This window comes from Eulemur rufifrons, chromosome 13 (assembly GCF_041146395.1).
Source record: "Eulemur rufifrons isolate Redbay chromosome 13, OSU_ERuf_1, whole genome shotgun sequence".
NCBI classification, from domain to species: Eukaryota; Metazoa; Chordata; class Mammalia; order Primates; family Lemuridae; genus Eulemur; species Eulemur rufifrons.
The window spans coordinates 9172163-9194707 of record NC_090995.1 but is presented as its reverse complement, the minus strand read 5'-3'; the positions used below and the strand labels follow the sequence as shown (position 1 = coordinate 9194707).

The following is a 22545-nucleotide window of genomic DNA, read 5'->3' as shown; positions in this document are numbered from 1 at the left end:
TAAACATGATTGCATCTGGTGGTCTCCAACAGGGGCAGTTGGGGGGCATTTACCCAGAGAGCAGTGATCATGGCTGTCATGTGGCTATTACATCTAAATACATAAACATGAAAAGATTAAACAACTTACCAAAAAAAAAAAAAAAACTTACCAAAATCATAAATCCAGTTATACATAGTAAGGCTGGGTCTTAAATAATGATCTTGTGTTTCCCAGCCCAACACTTTTGAATAGATTTTAAATATTTTTGGTAATTTTGAAATTTTGGCATCATTATAAAATTTTTATGCAAATTATTGAATCATTTTGCAACTTAAAAATTCAAAAAATCCTTATTAGAATTTTAGCATATATTGTTCTAGTAGAAACTGAATTCTGTGCTATGTTTTGCAAAAAAACATTTTGCTTTAAAATGTCTTATTTATCAATGGATTCTATTGACTCATTCCTTTTGCTTTAACTCTCCTCAGGCTGCTAAGTTGGCTATCACAGCACAAGCCTCGGAGTCCCGATGGGGGACTCAGGATCAAGACGATCTACCTTGGTCTCCCGGTTGCCAATATTCAGAAGAAGTATTAGCAGAAGACATGATTCTCTTCCTTCTTCACCTTCTTCCAGTAATACAGTTGGCGTCCACAGTTCCTCTCCTTCCAGTACTAACTCAAGCTCAGGTAGTACAGGTAAACGCAGGAGCATATTCCGTACGCCTTCCATTAGCTTCCACCATAAGAAGGGGAGCGAACCTAAGCAAGAACCTACCAGCCAGAACCTTAGTATTTCGAATGGTGCTCAACCTGGTCACAGCAACATGCAGAAACTGAGTTTGGAAGAGCATATTAAAACCAGGGGAAGACATTCTGTTGGTTTTAGTAGTTCACGAAATAAGAAGATAACAAGATCATTGACAGAGGATTTTGAAAGGGAAAAGGAGCACTCAACTAATAAGAATGTCTTTATAAATTGTCTGAGTTCTGGCAAAAGTGAGGGGGATGATTCCGGATTCACAGAAGAACAAACTCGCCGTTCTGTTAAGGAGTCAACAAGGAAGCTACTCCCTAAATCTTTTTCATCTCACTATAAATTTTCAAAGCCAGTTGTGCAGAGCCAATCCATTTCATTGGTACAACAGTCCCAATTCTCATTGGAAATTACACAGTACCAAGAGAGAGAACCTGTAATGGTAAGAGCTTCTCCACCATGTTCTGTGGACGTAACAGAACGGGCTGGAAGCTCTTTGCAATCTCCTCTGCTTTCTGCTGATCTTACCACAGCTCAGACACCTTCAGAATTTTTAGCCTTGACTGAAGATTCTGTGTCTGAAACGGATGCATTTCCTAAAAGTGGAAGCATAGCATCCCACTGTGACAACTTTGGCCACAATGATTCTACCTCTCAGATCTCTCCCAATCCTGCTGCTGTTACAAAGACAATAGAACTTATGGGAACCGTTCCCTGTGCAATTATGTCTCCTGGGAAATACAGGTTAGAAGGTCGTTGTAGCACTGAATCTAATTCCTCGCCAGAAACCTCTGCTGCTAATCAGAAGGAAGTGTTATTGCAAATCACTGAACTACCTGTTACGAATATGAGCAACTCAGAGACTAACCCACCAGCAGATTCTGAAAGAGAAGGAAATATGGCATTACAAAACGGTGGAACAATGCTGGGGACATGCTCCCCAAGAAAACTTGGGTTTTGTGAGCAACATAAAGCAATAGCTGAACGTGTTAAAGGGATCCCTCCTATTTCAGATTCAAAGATAATACCCTACTGTGGTGATCATCATATTTTTAACAAAACATCATGTGGATATGAAGCAAATCCTGCCAAAGGTATGCTGATTTTCTTTGTATAATAAAGGGTATGAATTAATTTTCATTAAAATGTATTCAATATTCTTATTCCATCTCATGCATGGAGCCCACATTTTCCTTATTTTTCACTCTCTGCATTCTTTCCTGTTTATAATTTGTTTTAAATATTTCTACTGCTTGATTTTATACTTACCTCAATTACATTATGCTGACAAGGTAATTTAGCCATATTATTTATTTTTCTTAGTTATGTTACCCAGATTCTGACCCTCAGAAGAAAATGGAAGGAAACTAATTCTATTTGCAATGTGACTTTTTCTATAATAAGGATTATCTTTTTTAGAGTTCATTATGGAGGTATTTTGGTATTTCATGTAATGTAATTGATATATTCCAGCCAAAATCACTGTAAAAATTGGTATAATTCAATCCCATGTCCTATGTTAACAAAGCTTTTGTTATTACATAAAAATCCATGTTTCAGCATACATAATTCCTATCTCTAGATGCAACAGAATTTCAAGCTTTAAAAATACTGTCCTTGGAAGCTGGAGAACTGGGTTCCAACCTTGCCTCTGACATTAACTGGCTGTGTAACTTTGGACACCTTCTCTTTGATTTAAAAGAAAGGTGGAGTGTGTGTGAATTACTCTAATCTGGCTCCAGAAAACTACCTTTATTTAACATAAAATTCAGTTTAGGAAAATTGTTGAATATGTACCACCTACTGGACTATGTTAGACATTTCTTTTTATTCTTTTTTCTCTACTATCATTACCGCCACAACTGCTGCTACTGCTACTGCTACTAATTTTCCCAACTTTAAAAACAATTATTATGTCCTAGATACTATTCTATGTACTTTGCATACATTTACTAAAAAGTGATTAAAATTACTACTATTATGTTGCAAGCTCTTTTACAGGAAAAGAAAATTGGAGCACAGATAAGTTATTTGTCCACAGTCACAGGGTTAATGTGTGATTGATTGGGTTACAAATCCTGAGGGGTAGCCTTGTGTGTTTCCCATTTTACACATTTGAAAACTGAGGCTAAAGAAATCATACAGCTGGTAAGTAGCACACCCAAATTACAGCTGTCTGAATCCAAAGCTCGGGCTCTTCATAACATGCTTTACTACATGTCATGATCTAAAATATTAAATAAAATTCATAATAAATCAAATGATGTATTACTATGTCAAGAGTCATAGGGTTATATAATCCCTCCATAAACATATCAATGTTAACCTTTTAAATGCATCATTTAATTCTCCTGCTGTCTTAGTATTTTTCACATTTGATACAAGATCACTTTTATGTACCTGACTATTTTTTTTCATTTTTTAAACTTGGTAGTCTGTTCGTGCTCTTGGCTTTAGTCATACCTGCTTAACTTCTTTACCTATAATTATGAGAATGTAATGATAATGATAATCATGTGGATAAAGTTTACTGCTTTTGTACATTTAATATGTGCCCAAAAATGTGCTAAGAAATTTACCTGCACTATTTTATATAATCCTTACAAAAATTTTGCATGACTGTTATTAATAACTAAACTGCAAGATTAAGTTAAATAACTTTACGGTCACATCATTAGCAAACGGTGGACTTCAGATTGGAATTCAGGCAGTTTTTTAAAAAAATGGCACAGAAAAGGATAGAAATGTAATTATCCTTATATATCCAATTCTTACTTAGCAATGATGACTTGCTTTGTGTTTAATTGAATACTATATATTTTTATTCCTATGGAACTGGGCAGTGACCAGCAATTATCTTGGTGACTATTAATCTGTTGGCCGAGATCCTAATTGTGAGGCATTAATACATTAATTTCACAGATTTGACAATGCATTGCCTGTTCCTGGATAAATATGCTGGTAATACCAACAAGGAAAAGATGACAGGATGCTATCCTTTATTTTGTGAGAATATTCTTGTGCTATTCATAAGGATTTTATAATTTAGAAGTTCAAAATTTTAAAACCAGCTAAGTAAATGTATTTTAAGCAAGAGACAGTTGCTATACACACTAAATTCCACAATACTAAATTTATTTTGTATTTGTTATGAAACATTTAAATGAATACTTAATACACATCCACATGTATTAAGTACAATCATAGCACTAAAGCTATTTAAAAAGAACTGCTATATATTGGAGTAATAGGTTCTGGATAGTCTTTTAACTAGTAGAGGAGCCTAAATAGGACAATTCAGTCATTGGCTCCCTCATTCATTCATTCAACAAGTATTTATTGCTTTAGCACTGTTTTTGACACTAGGGATATAGCATTGAACAAAACAGTGCTAAATCCCCATATTCATGAAGCGTATTTTCTACAGAGGATACTCAGACAATTAACATGCAATTAAATAAAATAAGTATCAGATGGTGATAACTGCTGAGGCTAAATTTAAAGCAGAATAAAGGTTTCAGAGGTGGGAGGTGGGATTGCAGTTTGCAGTTTTAAATATGGTGAGGAGGGTGGTACCCAAGGTAACGTGTTAGCAGAGATTTGAATGGCATTTAGGGAGTGAGCCATACAGACCTTTGAGAGAAGTATATGAGTGCAAAGGTCATGGGTCACAGGCTGTGGGACTGGAGCATGCCTGCAATGTTCCAGGAACAGCACGCGGTCCCGTGTGGCATGAGTAGAGTGGAGGAAGGGGAGGGCAGAAGATGAGGTTGGAACAGTGAATAGGTAAACAGGGTGGCCCCCTCTCCCTGGAGTGAGGACAGAGAGATTGGTCATATCATGAGAAACCTATTAGGCCACTTGAAAGACATCAGCTTTCTGACTAGAGGGGTGATTGGTAGTGATGGATCTCACTTGTGTTTTAAGTATATCATTCTGACCACCATGTGGAGAGTAGATTGTGTGTTGTGGTGGTGAAAAGGCAGGTGGAGTATACGGAGGTGGGAGAATTGTAGCAAGAATTGCCCTAACCCAGGCAAGCGTGGCTGGGAATTGGTCCAGAATCTCAGTGGGGGAGGTGGTGAGAAGTGATCAGATGCTGTATACAATTTGAAGGAAATGAGGACAGGATTTGTTTATATGATTAATGCGAACTATGAGGAAGCCCCAAGGCTGAATCCAATAATTCTGGGCTGCAAAACCATTAAGCAAACCAAACTGCCACTATAAATTTAAAAGTTTTCTTGTGATAGAGAAGTTTTGAATGACACTAGAAGTTTTCCATTCTCTTTCAATGGAACGTTTATAAAAAACCACGTTTACATATTTACGTTAATTTTCTATTTATTTCTCTCTTAATAGTTCTTGCCAGTAGCCTCAGTCCGTATCGTGAAGGAAGATTTATAGAGCGGCGACTGCGGTCCTCATCAGAAGGAACTGCAGGGAGCAGCAGAATGATTTTGAAACCAAAAGATGGAAATGTAGAAGAAGTTAGCAGTTTAAGAAAGCAAAGAGCGGGCTCTTCGTCTTCAAAAATGAACAGTATGGTAAGTATATATGTCTGTCTGTAATAAAATGAAATCCATGTGTGTCTGGCATAATCATGACTTTTGTGAAATGAACAGAGACTGAAGGATGGACTCCTCATATTTTAAGGGAAAAATTGGTCTTGATATAGTTGATGTCACAAGTCAGAGGGGCTGATTTTTCACGTGAGATTCTCATGGGTCAGGACAAATAAGAGTGTGCCATGACAGCTACCCTTAGTTCCTGGGTATCCTAAGGTCTTCTAGAACAAGACCCTGAAATACACAAGCTAAGATAAACACTGATCGGGGGATCACCCACTGTCATTTCACACCACCTGTCCATCCTACAGTCCTCCAGAAAGTGTCCCTGTATAAACCACAGTTATGCCTGAGGCTGTCCTACTCTTAGACTTTTTAGTGGTCCTTACTCTGGCTGTGCCTCCGTAGTGCCCCTCCACGCAGGGTGAGGAGCGGGTATGGAGCCCGTGGGGGCCAATGTGAGATGCCCACCCGAAGCTTAAACACATTGGAGGTAACCGAGTTACCAGATTGCTGGTCCAAACTGCAGAGCCTGCTTTTAGGTTGAGGTTAGGGGTGGGGTGTGTGTAGGGAGGTGGGGTCTGGGCTTGCACTTGTGGGCTGGGGTCTCATAAAGCCAGGTGTCTGAATTTCCCTCATAGTGTGAGATGGAGCAAGGGCTGTGGAGAGATGAGGGGAGGACTGCAGCCCAGGGCCCACGAGGCCTCAGTTCTCACAATTATTAGACTGGGCTCACCGTTTGGAGACCCTTTTGCTTACTTTCTCACAAATGTGTCCTTTTTTTTAGCAGTATATTTCACTACTATTATTGACAAATGTTTCTTTAAAATAAATCATCTGTCTACCTACCCACCCACGTATTCATGGATATATGTGTAACATGCTCAAAAGTAAATCACTTGTGCTACCTCTATGTATTTTAGATAATTAGGATTCAGATGAAAATCGTAGATCATTGAGATCTGATAATTATATCGTGAAGACGCCTTAACTTAGTAAGGTAACATTGTGTGATAGCAAAACCATTGTGCTTAAAGTCAGAAGTTCTGGCCATTTTTCTGGCTTGGTCATTTCTTAATCTTGAGCAAATCGGTAACTAGAAAACAACAAATGACAATGGGCTGCCTCTTTCCATTATACTAAAAAATGATGGTGTGTGTGTTTACTTTGCACATATAGAAAGATATATTTCATCTCTCTTTTGTATGTTAAAATATTATATCATTATTATTGCAGTTGGTATTTTTAGTCAAAGTATGATAATATGTTAAATAAGACTATCAACTGATTCAACATTAAAAGGACTAATGACATATGAAACATTTCTCATCACAAAATTTTCATTATTTCTTCAAAGAGAGGTGCTAATATTAATAGTTGCGCACTATTCAACTTGCTCAAAGTCAGGCCTTTTACATATTCTTTTATATCTCTTGTGTTTTTCCTATTTATTTACATTAAATGTAAAATGTGCATTACATTTACATTACAAAATTATTATTACAGAATTTATTTACATTATTTACATTTAATTTAAATAATTCTAATTGTAACATCACAAAATGACTCTTCTTGTCAGATCGACTTTCAGGATTTAAAACTTCAAATGTCAAAACACAAAAAAGTGATTTTGTTCCTTTATTTGAGGCCTATGTATAAATTTTTGGAAGCGTCCTTGTAGTGCTATAGTTCTTCCACTAGATGGCAGCATGACACCGTTGGTGTCGTGGTGAAACGGCTATCAAGGTTGGAGGGGAAACTTGAAAAAAATACTGCCCATGTTCCTGGATTTACAGATGAAACTTTTTGAAATAATACTGAAACTTTTGAATTTCCAAAAGAGTCCTACCAAATTTCCTTCACGATTTTACTGTTTTCCTTTGGGTTTTGCAAGTTATATCTCATTTCTTCAGTTACTTTATAGTTTAATTGTCAATATAAAATGTATGAAACATATTCTTTAAATTTTAGCCATGTAAGGAAGAAATGCAAGGATTCTTTAGGTGATTCTAGATATATGTGAAACAAGTAACATATATTTAGGAAACTGTGGCTGTATGTGTGAAAAGTGACACATTTTCTATATTATTCTTCCAAAATAATTTAAGCAACTGTATGTGTTTAAGGCTACATCCATGGTTCAGTTATTCTTTTCTTTTAGAGTAATAATTAATTGTAACATGTATTTTTGATGTTTATTTGAACTAAGGAACTAATTTTTTAATTTTTAATTTTTAAATATTATGAGTACATATAGTTGTATATATGTATGGGGTATATGAGATGTTTTGAAACAGGCATACAATGTGTATAATCAAACGAAGGGAATTGGGGTATTCGTCACCTCGAGCATTTATCATTTAATTGTGTTGGAAACATTACAATTTCGCTCCTTTAGTTATTTTAAAATACATAATAACGTTGTTGGCTATAGTCACCCTGTTGTACTATCAAATATTGGATCTTGTTCATTTTATCTAACTATATTTTTGTACCCATAAACCATCCACACTTTATCTCATTGTTCCCTGTTACCCTTTCCAGCTCCTGGTAACCATTGTTCTACTTTCTGTCTCCATGAGATCACTTGTAGTAATTTTTTAGCTTCCATATGTGAGTGAGAACATGCAAAATTTGTCTTTCTTCACTTAACATAATGTTTTTCAGTTTTATCCATGTTGTTGCAAATGACAGGATTTTATTTTTTTTTATGGGTGCATAATAATCCATTGTGTAGAGATACCATATTTTCTTTATCCATTCAGCCATTGGTGCACAAGTAGGTTAACTCCAAATCTAGGCTATTGTGAATAATTTTATAATAAACATGGGAGTGTTAGCTATCTCTTCAGGATATTGATTTCTTTTCTTTTGGATATATAACTGGCAGTGAGATTGTTGAGTTGTGTGGTAGTTCTATTTTTAGTTTTTTGAGGAACCTCCAAACTCTTCACTGTAATGATTGTACCAATTTACATTCCCAGTAATAGTGCACAAGAGTTCCCCTTTCTCCATATCCTTGACATCATTTGTTATTGCCTGTCTTTTAGACAAAATCCATTTTAACCGGGTTGAGAAGATACCATATCTCACTGTAGTTTTGATTTGCATGTCTCTGATAATTACCGATGTTGAGTGTTTTTACATATACCTGGTGGCCACTTTTATGTCTTCTTTTGAGAAATGTCTCTTCAGATCTTTCACCCATGTTTTAATCCAGAATTATTTGATTTTTTTCTGTTGATTAATTGGAGCTTCTTATATATTCTAGTTATTAATCTCTTGTCAGGTGGCTAGTTTGCAAATATTTTCTACCATTATGTGAGTTGTCTCTTCACGTTGTTGGTTGTTTCCTTTGCTCAGCAGAAGCTTTTTAGCTTGATGTGATCCCACCTATTTTTGCTTTGGTTGCCTGTGCCTTTGAGGTATTACTCAAGAAATCTTTGCCCATACCAATGGCGTGGAGTGTTTCCTCAATGTTTTCTTCTGGTAGCTTCATGATTGAATGCATTTTGATTTGATTTTTGTATATGGTGAGAGATAGGGGTCTAGTTTCATTCTTTTGCATATGGATATCCTCACCCTCTTCCCTTGCTCCCACTTCTGTCTCCATAATCCCTTATACCCCTCTGTGTGACCATGTATACTCAGCGTATGGCTCCCACTTAAAAGTGAGTATGTAGGATATTTCCATTCCTGAGTTGCTTCCCTTAAAATAATGGGTTCCAGTTCTATTAAGTTGCTACAAAAGACATTACTTCATTCTTCTTTATGGCTTAGATGTACTCCATGATATTTATGTATGTATACACACACACACACACACACACACACCACTTTTTCTTTATCTACTCATCAGTTTATGGGCATTTAGGTTGATTCCAAATATTTGCATTTGTGGATTCTGTGTCTTTTGATATAATGACTTCTTTTCCTTTGGGTAGATACACAGTAGTGGGATTGCTAAATTGAATGGTAGATCTAATTTTCATTCCTTGAGGAATCTCAGTACTGTTTTCCATAGTTTACATTCCCACCACAGTGACTAAGCATTCCCTTTTCACCACATCTGTACCAACATCTCTTGTTTTTTGACTTTTTCATCATGGCCATTCTGACAGGTGTAAGGGAGTATCTCATTTTGGTTTTAATTTGCATTTCCCTTATGATTAATGTTGAGTATTTTTTCATATGGTTGTTGGTCATTTGTGTATCTTTTTTTGAAAATGTCTATTCCTATTGTCCATTTTTAAGGAGGTTATTTATTTTTTTCTTACTGATTTGTTTGAATTCCTTGTAGATTCTGGCAGGTGTAGACCCAGATGTATTTGGTGATCACTAATAGCTACCATGGTCAATTTTAACCATGGTCATTGTAGTTGGAAAAGATAAAAATATCTTTCAAGTTTTGTTCTTTGGAATGTGCTCTCTTCCTTACTTAAAGGCCTTAAGATGTGTATCTTAAATGAACTAAGTTTATTTTTTTGCTTGACTCAAGGAATCTCTACTATATTTACAAGAATTTATTTTTATTCCATTAAGCAGTTGGTTTTAAAAGTTTTGTTATCTTTAGATTACTTAGCAAATGCATGCACAAAATTGCCCGGAACTATTTGTGCTAAGTGATTCTGACAGTTTATGTCATTTATGGCCAGTTTTACTGTGACACAGCTTTATATCTCTTATTTGCAGCTTGGCACCGTGCAGCCTTTGTGTACAAACTATGAGTGGCACAGTAAAAACATAAGCTGTAGGACTTCTTTGGTAGAAGAACAGACCCAATTTATATCTGATTATAAAAGTAGCATCTCATGTTATATTTTAACTTTTGGTATGTTTCACTCCAGAATTTGGATAGTCTGGAGTATAAACTAGTTAAGATGTATAAATTAATTAAGCCTTATATGAGATAACCAAGTACTTTGCTGTGCAATTCAGTTTTCTTTTGGGACGACTGTTTTCTCATTCATTGGCTTATCCTTTATTCATTATAATTCTTCATCCATTTATCCATTCATTAATTCATGCACACTGTGTGTCAATAAATATTTATTCAGAACCGATTCTGAAGAAGCAAAGATGGAAGAGATAGCTCTGGAGGATTTTTGAGTCCCAGAAGGACAGACATTAAGGTTGAACATGATTTTGTTAATACAACAGATTTCACCATTTTGATAATCTTTAAATTTAGAATGGGTGGTGCATACTTGGTTGTGATTTTGATCATTGATATCCAAAGTTAAGAGGATTTAAAATGGGAACATGGACTCCTGTTTTCCCAATTTATCTGTACCTTGTATCACATATTCAATTGACATTATTAAATATATACATAACCTTCTTGTGTCTTTTGTGTATTTCTCCCACTGAGGCCCAACTGATAGTGCTGAGCAGGTGTGTTAAGAGGCAGTTGGGACAGTAACGAAGAAGGTACAAAATGAATCTCAGGATTAATGTTCAAAAAATCGGTAGCAGAACATCCCATCTTTACAAGCCACCAGGCCAAAGAGTTCTCTAGCCTTATGTGGTATATGCACCTTCATACTTCCATTTTATGGCATGAAAGTTGTTAAAGTTTGAAATTAAGAGAAAAAGATGATGATTAGAAAATATGATTCACACAGTTTCTCATCTTGATTCTGAAATCCTTAATGAGACTTTCCAATATGTTAATGGCCTTTTGGAGGTTAAATAATGATTGCAACTTTTGGTGTAACTCATTCTTGATAAAATTAAAGCAAATACCATTGCTTGGTACAGGGAAATTTAGTGAGAAAAGGAAGCCAGTAATGTTTTTAAGGAAATGGAGTCACGCCAATCATTCTCCTCAATTCTTATATATTTTAAGAAGAAAAATCACAGAAATTATATTTGTTGATAATTGGCATAATTTTAGATTGATAGCTCTAATCCATAATGCCTTCATTGGCTTTTCTAGTTATAGTACACTTAATACTATACTATACATTTCCTCTGAATGCTTTTCTATATTGTATTACATATATAGCACCCACCTCATAGTAATTTGACTGTGTTTCATTTTACCTGCTAGACTTAAGTCTTGTAAGTGGAAGAAATTGTGTATATACTGGCATTTCTTGTAGTAATTCATATGGCGCCTCGTGTAGAAATAGACATCTAATAATTATGAATGAAATAAAGATAAAATTCCTGGTTAGGAAGTAATATATGTTTATATAGCAGTGAATTAAGGCTTCTAATACAATCATTGTGTGTGGTGTGTTTATGTACATTTTTGACATTTTAATTTATTATACAAATGTACAGATTTTTTATAATGCATTATTTGATAAAACTCTGGTTTGATGCTAACTCCTCGAGCAGGAAGGCCATACCAATTATGGCATCATTCCAGTAGAAGCATAATTCATTTTAGGATTATCAACTTTTTGGAATGATTTTCAAGGATCATACCAGCACAGTAGTTAAGGACTGCGCATACGATAAGTATAAGAAATGGTCAATTATTTGTGATATTTATTGGAGAACTCATTAAAAAAATATAAATTCTTGGTCAAATATGTGTAAGGTGAGATTTTAAAACTCCCCTGCATATTTTGTCTAGTCCAATTTACTTCATTTCTTGTAAGCTTGTGGATTCAAAGTTGCCTTTAAAATCAGGGTTGGATAAAATATTCCATTCATTTATTTCTAATTTTTAGAATATGTCATTTTCATTTAGAAGCTGTCATAATTTTTATGTTCATTTTTCAAAATTCTAAATAAAACTATACATATATGTAGTTAAGTATATGTCTTAAAGTCATCTTAAATGACTTTAAGATCAGTTTGAGTATGTAGAATTGGAGTATCATCCTTATGACTGTTTCTCTTCATACAGTTCACATGAGAATGTGCTTAGCACCTACTTTTTTCTTTCTGTGGTTACATTATTAAACTGAATATAAATAATCATGTGGTAACAATAGCAATATTTAATAATATTTGTTAAAAACTTCATTAAAAACTGTACTTATTGTTATTTATCAAGAAAATAATTTAAAATGACAGCAGTAAAGGAGAATTAAAGATTTTTTCCTAACCATACTAATCTAGGATACCCTTTAGCTGGATATATCCCTTTAAAATTAAGAAATTAGAAAATGAGGTTGTTTACCATTTATCCTTGGGGTTCTATTATCTTCAGTTTATCTCTGACTTTTCTGTGAGGTGACAATTGCTTTATGCCTTTTTTCTAGGTAACCTCGTGGGCCGGTACAGCTTTCATAGCATAAGAGAGAATATTTATTGATTTGGGATCCCTGACAGTTCTCTGACTGTCCAAATAAGTATACAATCTATAATCTACAATTGTTTTACCTTGAGTAAAATAACTACCTTTTTTAAGTCAGGGGATAATCATTGGAATCTGAAGTTTTTATGTTTTTCTAGCTAGATAATGGAAAAAAATTATTTTTATGGAGTTATTCTGTTATTTTGAAATTTAAATACAACTCATTAAGTTAATATTAACAAATTAAATAAAACAAATTCTGACTTCCAAGGTCAAGAAATAGATTACTACTGAAGAATTATGTTGAATATTGGGCATTATAATTTGTAGAAAAATATGAATATATAAATACATTCTTACGATTTTTAAATATAAAATCAAGACAAACATTTATAAGTAACTCAAAAACCGTCATATTTGCAATGTCAGGGTAAAAAGGTATGATTTACAAATGTATCATGCATATGCAATCTCACAGTCTTCCTATGTGATGACATTTTTGTTTCAACTGCTCATTCCTAACTTTCAGTATCTGTCATTTTATCATTTCTATAATCTAATTCAGTGATCATTTTACTCTAATGTGAAAAGTTTTCTCTGAAATGCCTCTTTTGTTTATATCTTCTATTATTCTTAACTTGATACATCCAACTTGAAATAACCTATGTACCTATTCTTTTAGTTCCCTCTGTTAAGTTCTTTACTGTATATATATGTAACTACCTACAAAATTATGATTTTCATACTCAACTAGTTGTCTTCAACATCACTCAATGATTAGTTTATGTGTCAAGGAGAAACACAAAGGATTTTATTGTCAAGAGAGATTGACGTAAGTCAGAACTCTTACTAGGTACAGAGAGACACAGGTGGAGCAGGAAATGATCTAAAATACCTCCCCAGCTCCCCAGGCCCTTTCTTTCTGTATCTGATGGACCCCGGCCCAGATTGTTGGAAGAGGCTTGGCTTGTTGGATGTATACATTCCCTCATTTACACAGAAGGAGCCATCTCAATATGAAACATCTCCATTTTATACTCAGTTATATATAACACAGATGGACATTTTCCAGGGAGCCATATCCCATACATTTCTAGATTCCAGCTTTATTTTTCATAAACAATCCTACATAATTAGACATATTCTGCTAAAAGCAGTGCATAAATAAACTCTCCCTCTAGTAAAAACCAAGTAGTTTGCCAGTTTGTTTGCTAGCAAGTCTGTATGTTTACAAGGAGATTAAACCAGCTACAGGTCATCTGCTTTCTTACTTTCCAGGAGACGTGCAGCATTTCCCCCATATCACTGGGAAAATGGGTCACATACCAGCTGCTTAGCTTTGAACAGCGAGTGTGAACTTTAAACACTCTCCGCAAACTATTCTGTTCTTGCACCCTCCTCCCCCCACATTCATATTTTTACACATCCATCCTTCATTTCCTCTGATCTTAGAGAAATGTTTGTTCCTTCATTCTAAAAAGAGAGATATTTCTCCAAGTCATTCTGATTTCAGCTCCTCACCTACTTTAGAACAGTGCTTTATCAGTGTATGTCTTTTATCTTTCTTTAGTTTCTTCTCCATCTCTTCATTGCTATCAGTGGGCAATACTGCCAAGTTTTCAATCTTTAAGGAAAACAAACAAAAAATAACTTTTTCTGTATCCTTCCTGCTCCTGAAGTTCTCCATCTTTTTCCCCACAAGGCAAACAGTCCTGACTCTTGCCATATTCCTGCTGTAATACACAGTTTCTCAACATCCACATTATTGACATTTTTGTCCTACATAATTCCTTGCTAGGGGGAGTGTCTTGTACATTGTAGGATGTTTAATAGCATCCGTGATCCCCATCCACTAAATGCCAGTGGGACCCACATGCTGTGATACCTAAAAATATCTCTAGACAGTGGCAAATATTCCCTGGCAGACAAAAATTGCCCCCAGTTGAAAACTAAAGCCATCAGTGACTTTGCCAATTTTCATTTTTTTCAATCTTCATTTATTCTTGACTTCTCTTTAACATCTAACTCCGTTGAGGACTTTGTTTGTATACTTTTCTCTTCTTTTTGCAATGGTATTTCTCCTCTGGTTATTTTTCTCTTTGTCTCCTGCCAGACTCCTTGGCAGGCTGCTGCTTTGCACACATATTTTAAACACAGCTATTCTTTAACATTGGGTCCTAGACCCTCTTGCATTTTCATTTACAAGTCCTGCCTGAAAACAAGATGCAGGGGAAGTTATAGTGTATTCCAAACAAAAAGGCTGGGAATTTTTATTACGGCAGAAATCTGACAAAATCAAATAGGTATGGAAAATTACTATAGATTAGATTTATGGAAATAGAATGAGGTCTTATGAAAAATTTATTTGCATGAGGAGAATAGCTAAAACTCTGAGGGTGATTATCTTTGGAGTGGGTGTAGAGAAATATTCAGTGATTTTGTCCTAAGTAATTTTTATTACTTAATGGCTTCTCTCTCTCTGTTTTTTCCCTGTCTGTATTACTATTCTCATTTTTGTTTTTATATATGTATATTTCAGCCTCCTTTTAAAATACTCCTTTTAAAATACAGCATGCCCCTCTCTGTGTCCGAGGTTACATTAATGGAGAAGCAGCAATCATATCATTTAAAATAGGACGTCCCCTATTAGAATCAGTGTAATAAATTGCAATACTAATTTCTACCCTCATTGCTGTCACTCAGCATTGTTATTGTTTTTTCAACTTGACGGCAGCTTAAGTGGAGCAAAGGACAGACAGTGGCAACAGTTGCGGGCATTTTGCAAGCAGCATGTGTTTGATGTTGCAGGGAACTTGGCAACTACCAGAGGAGCACACATTGCCCACTTGTGCCCTCCACTGTGGCCTCTGCACCTGCTGTTTCTGCTTTGCCTCCTTCAGAGCCTCCCAGGGCTCAGGCCTCAGGCTGGCTCTGGTCCAAGAGGAACTTGTGGTGTGCAGAGATTGTGTGTCGGGGAGAAGGAGGACGTTTTATGCGTGACTTTCGGAAGTGAAAAAAATCTATAAAATACTTTTAGTTCCTAAAAATTAAAAAAAAAATAATACAGTAATAAAAATTTCATAAATTAGTTATATTAATTCTCTGTAAGGGTAATGTGCTATTTACTTGATTTGTCATTTGGTTATTTTTTAGAAACTCATAAACATTTTTCAAAATCAATATATATTGCTTAGGGAAAAAATAATTGGGTAGAACAACTAAGATATGAATACTCTACTGTATTTATATTACACTTAGAAAGCTTACTCAACCCAGTTATTCCCTGATTTTGGGAGAAAAGCATCTGCCCTTAAGACAGGTATCTTGGCTGTTTAAAGAGAAATTTAATTTGCATGTTTGGTTTCTTACATTAAAAAGCAAGTTTAACCATTGTAGACATTTATATGGACACTTACATAACTCATTATGTAATACCTTACCAATAAACAATAAATTACTAATGTAAAAGTATCTTTTGTTAATTTTTAAGATAATGCTATGCAAAATAGTAATTGGCAATAACTTAAAAGACAAAAAACATAATGTTGAAGAAAATCAATTATAGATTATTTATTTTCCTTTAAAAATAAATTTTGAATTTAGTGTATTTAGTAGTACTAGTTAGTCCTATGGTAATTTAAGATCTCTAAACTTTTGTGAGAGAAACTTTTATAACACACTCAAGTTTTTACACTTGTCTTTCTTACTTTTCTTCATTCTGTTCGAAGAATGCCTCTGCCATTAGGATATTCAGCTTCAATATTTAAGCTACGTGAGATTTGAGCTAGAGGGTAACCAGCTGTCAGATAATTCATATCATGTATTAGGCACTGGTTGGGATGAGACAGTATATCTCAGCGGGCTGTTGCTTTCAGCAGATTTATGTTCCAAAGTGTGGATACATTAATACAAATAATGATTTTCAGTGAAAAGGAGATCAGCCACCTAGCTATGGTTCATGAATCACAGTGATTTTCTCTCTTTCTCTCTCTTTTATTTCTTAATAATAATAAGTGTATAGAAAGTATCACTGAGCCAAGTGGGTATCAGAGTACGCTGATACTAAAGCTTTCACTTGACCCAGCAGTCCACTGGAAGTAGCGGTAGCTGAGAAAAAAAGAACTGAGGCGTAGATGCTGGGCTCACATTTAAAAAAAGAGAAAGGAACTATTAATGCGTGCTCTTCTCTAATAGCATTTATCTCTCTAGGAAGTCCTGCATGACAAAAGGGAGTTGGGATGCCATTAAGTTTTATGAAGTGATACTATGATTTCTTCAAGGGAACTTACTGTTACACAGCTGGAAGCCTGTAAGGTCTGTTGACTAAAGAAGTTCAAAGGTAGCCACTGTTGTTCAGTATATAGTTTTGCCTTGTATTTTTTGATTCAGTGCAGTGGGGTTGAACACAAAAGATGCTAGACTCTTCAGCTTTTCATGATTCTCTCCTTGTCATAAGTAGACTGTTAGGTAACTTTCCGGGAATCGGAACAATTGATCCATACAAATGATTTCTACAGAAATTGTTTTTTTGTTTTTGTAAAACAACAACTTAGAATAAAGTGATTTCCCAATGTCAGCACTATAGCTTTGTTAAAACTTCTTATAGTCTTAAAATGAGAATATTTTTACCATAAAATAACAGATTATTCTGGTTCCATAAGCAAGGCTATTTTACTAGAGCAATAGATAAAAGCTTCACTAAAATATACTTCTTTTTTTTTTTTTTTTTTTTTAAACCAAAACAGGATTGCATAATAAAATAGCAGTAGAATTGCTCAGGATAAAGTAGTGGCCCAGACTGAAGAAAAATTAAAAAGATAATTTTATTACATGGACTAATGACTAAGTAAAGTGAATTCTCAGTTCAACTTAGTGCTAGCTATGTGCCCAGCCCATGCGTTAGGCTCTGTTTGACAGGATGGGGTTGATATGGTCAGCAGGAAAAGATGGTCTCTTTACTCATGGCAGCTGAGTTAGATGGTGTTAAGAGAAAAATAAAAGAAAGTCTTGATTTTCAAAACTTAGATTTTCTGCTAGGGTCATAGCATACTTACATTCAGAAAAGAGAGGTTCCTTACCCACAAGAACACCTAACTAGGTAAGAAATTACTGGTTCTGGATTCTGACTATTACAGATCTAAGTAATCAAATAGTGAACAGCCCACTACCAACTTTGAAAAATAGAAGTGAGGGGATATAATTAGCTTTTTATTGCTGGTGAGGTAGAGCAAAGGTTTAAGTAAAATGAGTTCAATCCATTTCTTCAGTGACCCTTGTGGACTATCTACCTTCAGCTAGAAATTGGGCTAGGCATTATGTGTTTAAAGAAATGTGAAAATGTAAAACAGCTTTTTTTTTTTTTAAGGTTACATCGTATCTTTGTTCACCTAATCTCTCTCCATAAATTGCCAAACCCACAAAACCAAACTTATAGAAATTAGCACTCAGATAAGTAAAATGGGCTGTCTTTCTCTCTGTTTTTATTTCCTCCCTTCTATCTCTTTTTTTCGCCTCTTCTTAGTTTCAACTCACTTCTCAAAAATAAATATATTTGAAGTTTTTTTCCTTTTTTGAAGTGGGCACTTATTGCTGTAAACTTTCCTCTTAGTACTGCTTTTTCTGTATCCCATAGGTTTTGATAGGTTGTGTGTTTATTTTCATTCATTTCAAGAAATCTTTTAATTTCCTTTTTAATCTCTTTATTGGCCTACTTACTGGTCATTCAGGATCATATTGTTAAATTTCCATGAGTTTGTATAGTTTCCAATGTTCCTCTTATTATTGATTTCTAGTTTTATTCCATTGTATTTGGAAAAAATACTTTATATGATTTCAATTTTTTTGGAATTTTTAAGACTTGTTTTGTGGCCTAACATATGGTCTCTCCTTGAGAATGATCCATGAGCTGAGGAGAAAAACGTGTATTCTGCAGCTGTTGGATGAAATGTATTAGGTCCATTTGGTCTGTAGCGCAGATTAAGTCCTGATTTGATTGTTACACGTTGTATGCCTATGTCAAAACATCACAGGTACCCTGTAAATGTATACAACTACTTTGTACCCATAATAATTAATAATAAAAATTTTTTTAAAATAAAAAGACCACGACTCAGAATAGCAAAACAGTTGTATATTAATACTATTAGATTCAAGAGAGCAGGTGTTGCTTCTTCTACTGTTCCTTCACATGAATCTTTTACTTAAAAATAAAAATTAACCGTATTTACTTTTTTGCTTTATAGAACCAGCATCACTTTAGTTACAACATATCACTTAAAATTTACTAAATACCTTCTATTTTTATTTTATAATAATTTCCTGTTTAATGAAAGTGAGAATTGTACAAAAAACTCTTATATGTCCTTTACATAGATCACAAATTGCTAATCTTTACCACATTTTCTTTCTCTCTCTCTTCTCTCTTGGATGTGTTCCAAGACCTAGAGTGAATGTCCGAAACCTTACATGATACCAAACTCTATACATATTATGTTTTTCTGAGACATACACACTGGTGATAAAGTTTTATATAAATTAGGTACAGTAAGAGATTAACAGCAATGACTAACAATGAAATAGAACAATTATAACAATAAACTATAACAAAAGTTACGTGAGTGTGGTATCTCTCCCTCTCAAAATATCTCATTGTCCTGTACTCACCTATTTTGGAACGTGGTTGACTGCGGGTAACTGAAACTGGAAAGTGAAACCCCAAATAAAGGGAGGACCACTGTAGTTAGAAGGACAGACATGTACGAGTGGTAAATTCTTGAGTGTTCACAAAAGCTTTCATAGAGGAGGTAGTATCTTCATAAGAGAACTGCTGTAAAGTATAATTTTTAAAAGTTGAAACTGGGACTTTTAGACACATGTCAAAGACTTATTTAACTAATTAATTCATAAAGAATGAATAAAAATGAAAGCTGGGTCAGAGTGTTTGAGAAACTGAATATTTATAAGAAGCTTAAGAAAGAAGTATTAAGATAATATTCTTAGTTTGGTTATAGAACTGGGATGTCTTACAAGGCAATAAACCATAATCTTTGGGATTTTCTTTTTTCTACTAAACGATGTGTATCTCTGTTTGTGACAAATCTACAACCTACCCAGAATAACTTCACAGAGTCTGAGCCCTTAACTAATAGCAAATAACACAATCAAAAGTGGGACACTCTCATCGAATATTAAATAATCTGTTAGTATGATAATGAAAAGACAGGTATTCATCCTCTCGGAATTATTCCTACTATTTGGATAATTTTTCTTAACATTGTTCTCTTTGATCTCAAGTATTTTCCAAATACTATAACATTATTGTATATTATTATATGATAAATACATTACTATATTCTATTTGGTGTATATAATGATTATATGAGGTTATAATTGATCTCAGAAAAAGGCTGATTCTGTTTTGTATTATGGCCTAATTATTTACATTTTGGCAGCAAGAGATGTTAATTAATTGCATGTGCCTCCTTGAGCATATAGTATTGAGTAACTATTGTCTGGAAATGTCATTAAGAAATACAGGAATAGGTTTTTTAAAAGCACTATTACTTGCTTTTCATTCCTGAGGCTAAGAAACTAAGCTTGTCTCTTCATGAGATTTCATTCAGCTATAAATTTGGTGAATTCCATTTTTCTGAAGTCTCTACAATTTGCTAAGGTCCCTGCCCTTCCAGGAAGTAGCTATATTTAAGAGTACAGTTCTTCCCATGAGACTTTGAGAATGTATTTTTTGAGGACCCAGTTTCTGGCTTATGCCTATTCAGCTCTCGAAGAGCTGCTATGCTTTTCAATGGGGAAAAAATTTTAACTGATTTGAGCTCCCAAATTGTCAAAAGACTAACAGGCAGAAAACAAAAACAACATAATAAATCAGATTCTCTGTTGTTTTTTTACTTGCTCGAAAATAGATCTCCATCATCAACCCAATAGAGATAATCAAATAACCAGACCATTGAATTAGATACTTCACAAATAGGGAATAATTAATTGGTCATGTAAAACTGGATTCACGTATACACAGGTGCTTTCTTCAGCATGTGGTTGAGACTGGCCTAGGTTCAAGCTTAGTAGTGGTCCCTTGCCTGGCTGTGGAAAGCAACACAGCCGAAGCCATGACTTTTACATACTATTCTCTCAACTCTACAGTTGTAACTGGCTTAGTGGTTCAAGACAAGACACAGACTCAACAGCCTTGAGGTAGGTTTGTTGGATAGACAAGAAACAGACAGAATAATAGAATTGATCAGAAGCTAAAACAAACAAACAAAAACCCCCAAACAAATGAAGAAATAAAACCATGCAAAATCAGAAGAAAGTAAAAACAAACAGAAAGTCAGCAGAGATAAAATGCTATTACCGTTTGAAAGTGACTTTGGGATCCAAGAAGGGACATGCCTGGTCTTTCCCAGACAGTGAAGTGACTTTTCCAGCAATGCAGTTTAATTGGTTCTAGCATGTGAGATTATTTCAGTATCTCACTGGGTTCACCAAAACTGTCCAAGTATAATTTTCCAAAAGTTTAAAACATGATTTTGTACAATTATAGATTAGATAAGAATCAGAGATTTACTCAACTCCTTACTAGGAGAACTTACATAATGGTAATATGGTTCAAAGAGCATTGAGGAACTGGGTGTCTCTAGCAATTTAATAGAATAATATTGCAAAATTGGATACAAAACTGGCTAATGTCCTACAGAGCAATAATCCATTCCCAGACAAAAGCATTTGTATCGCCATTGGATGCAAATATATAAATTACCATGTAACTTCACTGAGTCAGAGCCCTTACAGTAAATAGCAAAATCAAACAATGATATAATCTCCTACAGAATTCAGTAATCCTTGGGAGAGGCTTTTAAACAATGCTTCGGTATGTAGTCCTAGAGCAATTTATGAGTAATTGCGTTAATGGATGAAACATTTCAGTAAGGCAGGAGTGTTGGACAAGAGATGAGGTGCTATGATAGAAAGGGTTAAGGAAAAGGGAAGAACCAGGTCAGAGAGAATCATGTATTATGTAATGAGAATTTTGGTAGGAAGTCAGGAGCCATTGATAGTTTTAAGCAGCACAGTGGCATAAAAAGATATGCCTTTTGGAACTATTCACTTAGTTTTAAATGGATTAACTGAATTCATTAGGTGGCTGTAAGTTACAGTAATGAATGTCTTACATGAAAAAAATGACAGTGTTCTTTAATTATTGTGTGTACGAAAAATAGTGTATTGCTTTTTTGTTGACATTTGAGATAAACTTTTATATTTCAATTTGGTTGAGACATTTTTCTGCTAAATTAAAACTCTTCTCTCAGCACTCAAAGTTTCATTTTATTTATTCCATTATGCATTGTTTTACTTTCTCTTGTTCTTGAAAATTGTGACATTATGTATTTAAAAGCTTTCCTATTAATAAATAGTTACTGAATAATGATGGATTTATCAATTAAACCCCTTATGGAGAATAACAACAATGGTATTCCTAAGAAAAAGAAATCATTTATAAAGTGCCATAATTTATTAGTAACTGGAGCCAACACAGCCTAATTTATGAACAGCACATTCTCTGGCCAAGCCACTTTTTCCCTTACTAACCAAACTGTCAACCTGTAAAATGTCCACATAATATTGCAGACCCGGTGTTATGAAAGGTGATACAAGATAATAGGAGAAATTTATAAAACAGAAAATCTTATTTGTAGGCAGTGATGGTTGTGAGTATAGTGATTGATACTCTGATTGCATTGTAAGTAGCAGTGGGTTTTTTTTTTCTGTTCTTTGTGTTTTGACTGTGTGTTCATTCTGGAATCAACTACCTTCCTCAAACTATATATTTTTTTTGTCTAAAAGTGGTAGACATGACTGAACAAACAGCCAGAGATACAATCTGTGTGACCTGATTGTAAGATTCTCTTCTAATCAAAATATGTCATGACTCAGAAAGAAAAATTAAGTATCACATAGGCTTCTTCA

The 22545-nt window shown here is 34.5% G+C and overlaps 1 protein-coding gene across 1 annotated transcript in view; it reads left to right on the top strand.

Moving 5' to 3' along the window:
- The first annotated feature begins 511 nt into the window (after window positions 1-511).
- Window positions 512-22545, top strand: part of CCSER1 (coiled-coil serine rich protein 1) — a 744111-nt gene continuing 722077 nt past the window's right edge. The window contains exons 1-2 of the mRNA XM_069485507.1: window positions 512-1832; window positions 5101-5285. Of these exons, the coding sequence (XP_069341608.1) occupies window positions 512-1832; window positions 5101-5285 (1506 nt within the window). The remainder of the gene's footprint in view (window positions 1833-5100; window positions 5286-22545) is intronic.